Genomic DNA, 12,220 nt, shown 5'->3' with positions numbered 1-12,220 from the left:
TCAATGTTCTCCTTTGTATTTGAGAAAAAAATATATTTGTTCATAACAAAATGATTAAATGTGACACATTTAAAAGAGCAAACCGGCGTGAAGAGAACATCCAGCAACTCTTGGAGGACAATGGAACTTGATAAAAATGCTTCTTAATTGTTCAAACCAGCGGCAGAGTTCTTTTTCCATCACACATTCAAAGAGCAACATATCTTAATAAAGTAGAGCACTACAAGGCGTTACAGATTCGTTACGTTAAGTTGAAAATGAGACAAGCGAGTCACTGAACGAAGACAGGGGCCAGGTTAATATCGTTGGTGACCAGGACTTTCAGACATGTCACTGTGACCTTTCCTCTTCTGATGCTCTCTCCCACTGCTCCAATCTGGCCTGCCACTTTTTTTAATAGACCCTATTCTGGTGTCTGTTTCAGTTAGCTTTCATTGGAAAAGAGGAAGTAATAGACAGAGGGACTTTTCTCTTTCCGTCGCTCATCTGACAAAGACACACTGTGTGTGTGTGTGTGTGTGTGTGTGTGGGCATGTGCATGTCTGTGTGGATGCATAGCGTGTGTTTGTGTTTGTGTGTGTGTGTGTGCTTGCACACCATAGCTCTCGGTTCTGATTCATACAGATACAGATGTTTCACGGCTCAGGGCATGTGGAAAGCCCCTGCCCACTGTGGAAACAGGTCTAATATTGAAACACGCACCAGAGCCAAAACACACAGAGGATGACAAGACCTCTATTTATACCAACGCTTACACAGTAACTCGGAGTCACATTAGATCACTGCCAAGTTTTGGCTACTTATCATATCACTGATTTAGAGGCATAAATACATCATTTTTGGCGCCTGTAAAGCGGAAGAGTTACTAAAAGGATGATACTGTATACAACGTCACAACAGTTGGTAACTGTGATAAACGGCACATGATAATTTAGTAATGTTCCTAATTCAATGAAATACCAGAGGAAGCAGATTAATCTAATTGACTACACATAGAGATAACTAATCCCGAGAGGTTGTGTTGTGAACGAGCACCTCGGAGTTTCTTCTGCCAGTTCATCTCGTTGAAGAGGTCCTCTGCACTGAGGAAGAAGTCGTTGATCTTGCTGCCCTGCTCGTCCCTCTCCGTGGTGTAGTACACGCGCAGTTTGGACTCGCAGGTCAGGAACTCACAGATGTTGGGCACGGGAAACACTATCTCCTCCATGGTGCGGTCCTGACGCACTATCTAAGAGGCCACACACACACACACACAGTGTCACACACTGCAGGTCACAGGGTCATCTCCAGCCAGGGGTCTGGAATGGACACTTTAGCCCCATCAATTGGATGACATGCATGGGTCTGGATTGTCTACTTTAGCTCCAGGCTTTGGGAGTGGGACCCATTTGGACACCATGAATCCTCATACCAAATAAAGGGCAATAAAATATTCCTGATGGTAAAAGCACACAGAATATCGTCAATGGGGGTTCTGGGCATTTTAGCACAGAGGGTGTGTGTGTGTGTCTGTGTGTATGAATTCTCTCTGACCTCTATCTGGGCAGTGTGATTGGCGTAGAACTCCAGGGCCTCGTCTCCATCCCCATTGGTCCCTCCTGGCTTTAGCATCGCCTGCAGCTCCTTATTGTGACGCGCCAACTGCAGGGGGGCAGGTTCAAAGGTCAAGTGAGTATAACGTATAAGAAAGGAGATTGGAATACTGGCTAGTTACCCAGATGTGGTTACATTAGGCCTGTGTTTACCTGATGGGCCAGGATGTAGATGTTGTGGCCTACGTTCCGGGGAGAGGCAGCGTGGTCTTCCTCTTCCCCGTTCTCCTCCTCTTCCTCAGGGTCCTCATACTCCACCTCCCCCTGCAGGTAGGCCTTCTTGATCACCTCCACCTGGAGACAGGACCCAGCAGCCATACAACCATTAACCCCAATATTCTGGAGTCGACACCTTTAACACCACTTTTTCAAAGGGAAATCTAATTCTAAGGAAACATTAGAAATGAAAAAAAAAAGGGAAATGTGTGAGTGGGTAGGGATGTGGGTTGGACATAAAGTAATACATCCACTAAACACATGAAGTCGACCATCTATTCTCTTCAATGGAATTCTACTGGATTGCTGAACTTCTATTCTATTGTATATGGGGAGTGATGTGAGATGTGAAGTGACGTTCTGGGAGGAGAACCCTACTGAGGCTCACCAGCTCCTTAGGCCTCATGTTGTACAGGATCCTCTCCGCGTTCTCACTGTCATGCCGACTCTCCATTATAGCCAGCAACAGCTTGGACGCATTGTTCTGAGAGGAAGAGAGAGAAAGAGAGAGAGAGAGAGAGAGAGATAGAGCCAGAGGATGACAGAAAGAAAGAGAGTTTCCATTATGTTAAACCATAATGTCTTAGTCATGAGATATGTCCGCATGTGAAGATACAATCTTTTTTAAGCCTTTCTGTTTCTTCTCTCCAAAGAAAACAGACAGAATCTACGGGTGCTTGTGGAAAATCCACTCTGCAGATATTTGGTTTGGCAGGGAAGAAGCTAGCTTAGAAGAGATGAATTGCTTGTCCAGGTTTCACAGCAGTACACTATTTGTAAATTTCCACTCTGGCGTAAACTAGCCACTGTGTGTGTGTGTGTGTGTGTGTGTCTCTCTCTCTCTCTCTGAGTGTGTGGGTGGACCCAGTGTGTGGACACAGCTCTGCCAGCTCACCTTGAGTTCCAACACCAGGTCCATCCTCTTCTTCCCCAGCGGGTTGATGTCATTCAGGATCAGGGCGATGATGATGTCAATGCCGTTGGACTCATGGGTGGCTATGCAGTTCTGGAGTGAAGAGGAACAAGAACATGTCCAACACAAGCAAGGTACTGAAGAGGACCACAAGGTCACCTTTGACATGAAGGAAGGAAATTGATGTGGCCCCAGAGAAGAGGCCCATAACTGGTTTCTATGGTTGGAACAGAATGAGGAATTGTATCAAACACGTGTTTGATACCATTTCTCATTCCATTCCACAATGAGCTCGTCCTCTGGTTTCCTCCTCTACTACCTCCAGCAGCCTCCCCTGAACATGGTAGTTTTACTAGCTAGGGCCCCCTTGGGTTGGCCTACCTGGTTTTCATGGCAGGGGCCCTGGCAGTACTCAGTCAGACTCTCCACTGTCTGGTTGATGAGAGCCACGTTCTTCTCATTGATGTAGAGACCCAGCAGGCCCAGGCCTCCCGTGGTGCTGCCGCAGATACAGTCCAGGAACTGAAGCGTTTCACACACCAGGTTGTAATTGTTCTTGTTGTTCTGGCAGCGCAGGAAGTTCTAAGAGGGACAGACAGAGAGGAGGGGAGGGGGTGAGGCTGAGGAGACTCTCAGGTGTCAGCACTGGGGACAGGGTGACCCTGACTTCTCTGTCTGTCTGTCTGTCTGGGCACGTGCACAGACACAGACACAGACACAGACACAGACAAACAAAGAAACAAAGAAACAAACAGACAGACAGACAGACACAGACAAACAAACAAACAGACAGACGCGCAGACAGACAGACAGACACACAGGCAGGCAGGCAGACAGACAGACAGACAGACAGACAGACAGACAGACAGACAGACAGACAGACAGACAGACAGAGCACACTGAATGAGTCATTGGGTAATCAGGCCCACAGTAAGCCAACAGTGAGATAAGGCCATGATGAAGCCTCCATAACTGAATAGAACAATCACATTACTCCTGATTAGACTCCCACCTCTGGCACTGGGGAATGGACTCAAGAGCAGACCGCGAAATACACATCAACCCACACAGATCACACTAGGGACTGGCAGTAGACCAGCAGAGAACCTTCCCACGGAGCTGGAGGGGATTTCTACAGTTGCTACATTTGCTCATTGGTGGATAGTCATACATCCGACTGACTTCATGCCACACTTCCTTACGCTTCCTAACAGTGAGGTTAAAAGGCTCATAGACTGAAATGCACTGTGTATACTCGATGTTGGCATGTCATAGCATAGCATGGCACATCGATAATTTCATTGTCATTCCCATGAATGGGAGTGCTCCCCCTGGTGGTGGGCTGACCTGCAGGTCGCGGTTGTGGTTCTCACATAGCAGCTGGAGGAAGCGCAGGATGGGCTGCATGATGACGATGATGAAGCTCATCTCCCCGTCATCCTGGCCCTTGTCCCCGGCGCTGGGCTGGCCATCAGCGGAGGAGAAGTGGTCCTCGGGGTCAGCCTCCCGGCGGTACGAGTTAAAGGCCTTCTTAGTGGCGGAAGAGGCCTCCAACAGCTGCTCTCTAACCTCCTCAGTCACCACCACCACTGAGTCTTTGGCTACAGAAACACAGGTAAGAGAGGAACAACAATGGAAACTTTGAGGTGCATAAATCTCAAACGAATCCATCTTCACCAAATAACCTACTACGGGTTGCCTAATAACCACCAAAGCACTAACTCTCTAAGTGTGACTAGACTATTTTTGTTTTGTTTTGGAAATGTAAATTTGAACATTGAAAAATGTAATGAACACACTACTACTGCTAGTGTCTTATAAGCCCATATGGGCTGGGCACTGCCAGAAGGTGCAATGACACTATCTAATAAATCATCAATAACCAGTCAGTAGATAGCGACTGAGAACACCTGTTAAGGTGTTAACAAAGGTACTAATTTGTTCACATCTCAGGCCAACAACAGAACTCGTTTTGGTTGACCCCTGACCTTTCTTGCGCACAGGCATGTCCTTGTCCTGGGCGTCATCGTCTTTCTTCCTGTTGCCGAGGTCGCTGGTGTTGACCGTCACGGTGGCTTTGATCTCTAGCTGGGCCAGCTTCATCCGGTCATAGAACACCCGGAAAAACTTCTCAGACTTCTTGTCCTCCGTCAGGCGGCAGAAGAACGAACGCTAATGCACAAGAAAGCAAGAACAAAAAGATGACTATTTATTTTTCACCATGCTTTCCGTATATTGTCATAGACAACCAACTGCTGTAGAATGTAGTACAATAAGGATTCAATGCATTATTTGCTCACCTGAGGGTTACTTCAGGTGAGTGTGCAGTGCAGGTAGTGTAAACAACACTGCACTCAATATAACCATGGAGATGACCTCAAGTTGTCTGTGTAAGTCACCTGATTAACTCATTGTTCTATTTCAAGTCTGAGGACTAGCTGTTCCTCAACTGTGAGTAGGTTGTTGCCACAGGCACCGTATTGCACTGTTTATCTGCAAACGTGCTATGACAAGAGAGGTGCTTGCTGCCTCTCTGTCTGTGCCCCATATGGACAGCGTTACACCATCATCACAATCATACTGTGCACACAAGCAAGATAAAAGAGAAAGAGAGAGAGGGAGGAAAAAAGCACCATTTAACAACCTTGGATTGGACTAGGATTGGATAACCTCTTGACATTAACCACAGTGACCAGAGTTTAGACCTGTCACTTATTCATCAGGAATGTTACAGTTGTTACACACAAAAAAAAAAGGGTCACGCATAATTGGAGCACTTCGTAACCCCCGACTGCAATGGATCCACAGTGTCCCAGTTACCCAAAGGACTGTTTGTTTTGATTATGTAAGAGTGGCAGAACAGGCCCGTCACACCGCTAAGGTGAAAAACGACACGAGAGGGAGAAGCCTGGCCTACTTACATAGGTAAAGAGAGGGGGAGGGAGGGGGAAGAGAGAGAATGGGGGAGAGAGAGGGGGGGGGGAGAAGGAGTGAGAGAGAAAGAGAGAGAGAGCAGAAGGAGGGAGAGAGGAGAGAGAGAAAGAGAGACAGAGGGAAAAGAAAAAGAGACAGTAAGAGAATGGAAGAGGGTGTAAGAAAGAGAGGGGAAGGAGAGAGAGAGAGAGAGAGAAGGGGGGAGGGAGGGAGAAAGACAGAAGGGGAGAGGGAGTGAAAGAAGAAGAGCGAGAGAGCGTTATCAGGTGGTATCTAGGCCAGTTTTGAAAGCTTGTTGCATAACCAGTCATTTTTTCAAGGTTAGACATAAACGAGAAGTGGGGTAGACTAGAGCTTTTGCTTTCGGGTTAGTTTAAGAGGAGAGGTAAAAGATAAACACGCATTTGTCATCAGTTATAAATTGTCAACAAAATGCAAAAACAACATGTTTTGAAGAGAGTTCTCCAGTATCAAAAGCTTCATGCCAAGAGGGTTGTTCATTCATTTCCTACTCTGGGGTAGTGAAACGTGCCACTCCCCCTTGTTAAACATTGACGGAGCTGCTTAACTTTACCTTACATCTCTGCGCACAGTAACAGAATTCGAGTGGATAACAAACAAATGAGCTAACACACTGATACATAGACAAACAACCCACGGTGTATGTGGTGTAATACAACACAGCACCATGCAAATCAATGATGGCCTCTCTACACCTCTACCGCCAAAGCAACAATGACAGAGTTGTCTGCTTGTGCCCTCAGGCAAATTCCAAAGCCCCTCTGCTCCACTTAACCCGCCCGCCCCCCCCCCCCCCCCCACACACACACACACACACTCACACCACCACCACTGAGCACTAGACCTCTTGCACGTACACACTCTGCCAGCAGTCAGTCACGGCGTAGGGATGGGAGGGGGGCATCGAGGGGAAAGAGGGGAAGATGGGGAGGGGCGTGCTATTCAGCAAGGCTTGATGCAATAAATAACTTGATGACAGAATGGATAGTGCTGGGAGGGGGGATTTACTGAACTGGCAACCCACACAGATCTCAGCAGGGAGGGTATGGGGGTGTCATGTCTCCCTCTCTCTCGCTCGCTCGCTCGCTCTCTCTCTCATTGCCTGCCTGCCTGCCTGCCTGCCTGCCTCCCTCTGTTAGCCGTTAGACTGGACAGGCGTGGGTGGGACCCTGTAGCCTGGGGAGGGGGTGAGGTACACCGCTGGGCTCACGGCCGGGATAACACACACCGATTAGACCGATCCAACCAGAGACAAGAGCTCTTCACAGCCCCTCCGCCTCCTCCCCTCCACCCCTAGAGAGCTGAACTGCTTACATAACACACACACACACACACACACACACACACACACACGCACACACACACGCACACATACACACACGCACACACACACTCTTAGGTCAGCTGTCTCCATCAATGCAGGCGTATTCCCAGCTTTAGCAGTCACACCCACACACACATCCACACCCTGCAATATAGTACATAGTACTCTCTCCCAAACTCTACTTCTACAGCCAACTTCATTCCCCTTATGTAATCACATTCACTCTCCACTCCCTGCCCTTCTAGAAAGGCCGCTCTGCTCATGCTGTAGTAGGATTAGGACGTTCCCAGAGTTAAAGCCCCTTCTCTTAGCTGGCCGCTGTGGCTGGATCTCTGTGTGTAGATCAGGTCCAGACCTCTGCGGGGTTCAGGTTTGGGGTAGGTTAGGCTTAGGTGTGATTTGGTCCAGCTACTGTCAGGCTTAGTTCTGTTGTGATGGATTGACAACCATTGTGGTGGATGATGGGTACATTTGCATTCATATTTCAGTCATTTAGCAAATGCTTTTATCCAAAAAAAGTCAGAAAGTAAAACCTACGATAAGAACAAGTGCCATCGGCAGTCGCAGTGCTAGAGAAAGGAAGTTTAAAAAAAAATAAAAAAAATAATTCCATGTTCTGATAATGCAGGGTGTTAGGGGGTGCAGAGGTCTGAGGAGGAGGAGCCCAGGTGTACCCTAAAGAGACGGGTCTGAGGAGGAGGAGCCCAGGTGTACCCTAAAGAGACGGGTCTTTAGTCTACGGTGGAAGATGGGTAGCGACTCTGCCGTCCTGACAGTGGGCATCATGTCTATGAGCACCAGGACAGTCGAGACACCTGCGGCAGACTGAAAGAGGCTTAGACCCTGTGTCTAAGAACAGAGCTGAGCTGGTCCTCCTAATCCTGTAGGGAAAGACCCTTCCTCTCAGACAGGGAGCAGCACACTACAGCAGAGACTCACACTTGGCTGATGAACAAGGTTCAGTTATTAAGTTCTTTAATGTAGATGTCATGACTGATCAAAACAAGACACCACTGCATGTGCCACTATAAGTTGAGACTCCTATATGGGTATGTGAAGACTCACGGGTTACTTCAGGTGAGTGTGCAGTGCAGGTGATGTTTAAACAACAATGCTCTCAATACAACCATGGAGATTACCTTAAGTTGTCTGCATTAGTCACCTGATTTACTCAACACTCTATTGCAAGTTGACCCACCTGTTTGTCAACTGTGGGGAGGTTGTGGCCACAGGCATACTACACTTGTTTACTATAAACAAAAAAGTAAAAGTAAACAACTCCACAAGTAAACAACTGTTAGCTTTACAAATACGCCAGGCCTCATTTCGATGTTTTAGTAGCATCAACGACATAAAACTGTGTCAAAGGCCAACCCCCAATGACATAACCTTTTCAAAAGTGAACAGCCATCTGGTTTCTGTGTTTTGACGGCATTCGGAAAAATGAGCACCGGAGGGACAATGGAAGTGTGACATAAAGGATGAACTAAGACACAGCGGAGGAGTAGAGAATGGAAGGATGGTAAGAGAGGAGGACGGGGGGGGGGGGAGAGAGAGAGCGAAGTGAGAGATCGGGGTGTCTCAGGGGCCCCCCTGGAGTGTTGGGTAAACAGAGAGCCTGTCTGTATCCATGGAGACGAACCCTGAGTGGAATGAGAGAGTTAGGAGTGGGGCGCGGCGGGGGCGGACGGCTCTGAAAAACAAGGTCATAGCGCTTTCCCTACTCTCCTTCCGTTCTGCCACTTGGCATCAACAAAGGGATGTTATATAACAGCTATTTATACTCTCACTCCCTCTCCCTCTCCCTCTCACACTCTCTCTCACGTCAGGCAGCGCCACACACAGTCCGACCGGAGCTGCAGTCATCCTCTCCTTTCTTTATCTCTCCCCTCTTACCCTTATATTCTTTTCTTAACTTCTTTTCTCCTCCTCTCTCTTGGCCGGCTCTCCGAACCGCTCTCTCCGTCTCTCTCTCTTTTGCCTGCCCTTTCATCACAGATCTGTTCCCGATCTGTCCTGTCCTTTCCTCTTCACACCACGTCTCCCTTCACTCTGGAAGGTCCAAATAAATCACAGACTAGAAATGGGAGGACAGGCTCATTGGAATGCATGTAATGGTATGAGGATGGGTATCGAACAGGTGATACCCGTCCTCATTCCATTCCATGCATTACAATGAGCCTGTCCTCTCATTTCTACCTCCCACCAGCCTCCCCATGCCTGGAGTCTATCCTCAAGAGACACAGTCTGCTAAGTAAATCAGCACTAGCCCACACAGATGAAGTTTGACGTTCCCTGCTTATCGAATTATTAGGGCACCAATAAGACTTAAATGCTGTGACGTTGGTGTTATGTACAGTGACGGGCCTTCCTTCCTGGAAGCGAAACAGAGCAGCATGACTTGCGGTGTCGTGCCAGGTGCCTGACCACCGAAAATGTCACGAGAGGCCTGTGTCAAAACATCATTTAGGGCCCACAACCTCTCGCAGCAGCGGCTGTCACACGAAAGGAGCATGGTTGTGGGTTCGATTCCTGCTGGGACCATATATACTGAAAAATGTATGCACTCACTGCAATGTAAGTCAGTTTGGATAAAAGGGTGAGCTAAATGGTATATTATTATATATATATATTTAACAATGTTGACACATTATTGACAAAGACAGTAGCCCAGACGCTCTCTGCCTTGTCAGTGTTTGTGTGTCAGACAGATGAGTGAGGGAGTGAGCGTGTGGGTTAGGTTTATTCCGAGGTAGCATATAGGTCATGAGCTAATGTTTAACCATGTTACGTGAGTGGATGGTTTCCAAGGCATCGACCACGAACAGGTGCACCGCTCGACACGTCAACAAAATACAAGAGACACAGATAAAAGCCATTAACCTCTGTGTAACCTCTTCTTCAAATGAGACCGGGGAGAGTGATTGCTGTCCCTCCCCAGACATGGAACGTTACCAGTCTCTATGGCCAACTCTCCTCTGTCCTCTGTCCCTGCGCTGTCACAGAGAGAGACATGAGAAATACTAGAAGAGAGGAAACCCTTGAAGGAACAATGGACATCCATCGGTGTCATAACCAGAGAAAAAGCAAAACAGTTGCAATACATGCACATTGTAGCGCGTGTAACTTTTTAAAGAAATAATACTAGGTCAGGAATATACTGTAGATAAAGTAAGATAGCATATTTCATACGATGTTTTTATCTTTAAAAACGGAAGAGAAATAGAGTGAACTGAGTATGGAAAAGAACCCTCAAGAGCACAAAACCACTTCAGAGGGGAAGAAAGAACAAGAGCAAGGCTTTGAAACTTTTGTCCAGCTCATCAGTTTGAGAGCTGAAACTTGAGGATTCTAAGAAAGGCATCTGTTTCACTCTGACCTCAGGTTTCAGACTGCCGGGGGAACTGTCAAATATATCACAGAGGACAAGAGCACCCGGCCCGTACTGAAGGAGGTGACCGTGTACGTTTTTAGACGTGTCTGGGTCAGAGGGAAGATGTGGAGGCTGCCGCACCCCTCTGCATCCTTGGACAGGGTGTGTGTTATGTCATTACAGTAAAAAATGGACATCAGAGAAAACGATGCGAACCCTCTTTAGCATAGCTTACTGTACTAATACACTTAACCCTACTACTCTCTCCAGAATTCTTCTTTCCGGAACAAAAAAAGTGTGTTGGGAAAGAAAAGATCCAGTTTCTCTCCACCCCCCCGTCCCCGTTCCCTGTCCCCCGTCCCCGTCCCCGTCCCCCTGCCCTCTCTCCCCACTGCCCCAAATCCGGGGGCTCAGCATGACCCATTTTGGGCCAGGAGAGAGAGAGAGTGAGAGAGAGAGAGAGAGAAAGAGAGAGAGAGAGAGAGAGAGAGAGGAAGAGAGGCTGGAATGTTTTGAAGCCTGAGACATTCCTCATTGTTCATTCACACAGACCTTATGTAACGCTGGTCACGTGATCTGCTCTGCAGCAGCAGCCGTGGGAAGCCAGGGCATTATCTCTGCTAGAGCGGCTTCCTTGCTCTAATCTGATTATGCAAGCTGCGTTCTTACGTAATAGCAGACGGACAGACAGACAGACAGACAGACAGACAGACAAAAACACTGACAGAGAAGCAGGCAGTAAGCAGACAGAGCGACCAGGGCGCGCACACGCACACGCACACGCACACGCACACGCACACGCACACACCTGCTATTCATTTTCTTTCCAGTTTTCCGGGAGGTTAGCAATAAGCCTACGTCATGTTGGTTGCCAAGGCAACCATTGGTAACCTAGCCTGTGTATTATCAATGATGGCGGATGTGAGGAGGAGGGGAGGAGAAATGGTGGTGGGTGGAGGCATTCTGACCCTCTAAGGACATTTAGGAAATTATGATTCCACCCACAACAAGTTCCTTTCTATATACAAATCATGGAGGGGAGGGGAGGGGAGGGGAGAAGTCTGTGTTATTCACGCAAGGGAGGCTGATGGAGGTAGAAATCGGAGGCCCGCTCATTGTAATGCATTCATGTACAACACCGTAAGGGCTGCATTCATTTACATCCTCATATGGCCATCCCACATGCATTACATTACATAGACCCTTTAAAACATACAACCAATTAAAACCTCAACAATATACACTCCGATTGCTTTCAGTGTACAGCATCTAACCTCCCAACGTGTACACATAAACACACAACACCCACCCAAGCATACTGAACACACTCAGCACCACGGGCTAAATCTGTCTCCCTCCTTCTCCACAGTCCAAAGAGCTTTGGTGAATAAAACAGCAGGCGTGTGCGCCAGCGTTTCAATTATGATTATGATTCTCCTCTGTCTCGTGAGACCGTTTTATGGAATATGAACTCTGTTTTTTTACGGTGTGCTAAGGAGAAGTCCACCAGCGGGGAGGGACATGATAGGAGTAGCACAGAGACACAGTGAGATACAGCATGCAGTAAGTTAAGGTAGCTTAGGTAAAGGTTAACTGTAGTAAAAAGGGTTCCTTGCAGGGCCAGCGCAGGCTCTAGGGTCTACCATAGTGACAGGCATACTCCATCTGCTCCCGACACACCCAACACACGTATGTTTGTGATTGACAGGTGGCTTTAGACTGACCTGGATGGTAGTGTTCCCGCCCTCCAGCAGTGCAATGGCCAGTAGGATGCTCTCCTGGAAGACACGGTCGCTGGTGGTGTTCATGATGAGGTCGATGACCAGGTCGGAGGCGCCCTCTTTGTC

General features: G+C 47.9%; 1 protein-coding gene across 1 annotated transcript in view; it reads right to left on the bottom strand.

Moving 5' to 3' along the window:
• Window positions 1-12,220, bottom strand: part of itpr1a (inositol 1,4,5-trisphosphate receptor, type 1a) — a gene marked incomplete at its 5' end in the record, with an annotated part of 73,834 nt that overhangs the window by 15,449 nt on the left and 46,165 nt on the right. The window contains 9 exons of the mRNA XM_083668223.1: window positions 1,036-1,228; window positions 1,534-1,641; window positions 1,746-1,886; window positions 2,197-2,292; window positions 2,704-2,814; window positions 3,103-3,303; window positions 4,069-4,322; window positions 4,710-4,893; window positions 12,098-12,220. The exon at window positions 12,098-12,220 is cut by the window's right edge and continues 65 nt beyond it. Coding sequence (XP_083524349.1) covers window positions 1,036-1,228; window positions 1,534-1,641; window positions 1,746-1,886; window positions 2,197-2,292; window positions 2,704-2,814; window positions 3,103-3,303; window positions 4,069-4,322; window positions 4,710-4,893; window positions 12,098-12,220 — 1,411 coding nt within the window. The remainder of the gene's footprint in view (window positions 1-1,035; window positions 1,229-1,533; window positions 1,642-1,745; window positions 1,887-2,196; window positions 2,293-2,703; window positions 2,815-3,102; window positions 3,304-4,068; window positions 4,323-4,709; window positions 4,894-12,097) is intronic.

Source organism: Argentina silus, assembly GCF_951799395.1.
Source record: "Argentina silus genome assembly, chromosome: 4".
NCBI classification, from domain to species: Eukaryota; Metazoa; Chordata; class Actinopteri; order Argentiniformes; family Argentinidae; genus Argentina; species Argentina silus.
The sequence above is the reverse complement of the archived record's forward strand: the minus strand, read 5'-3'. Positions and strand labels throughout refer to the sequence as shown.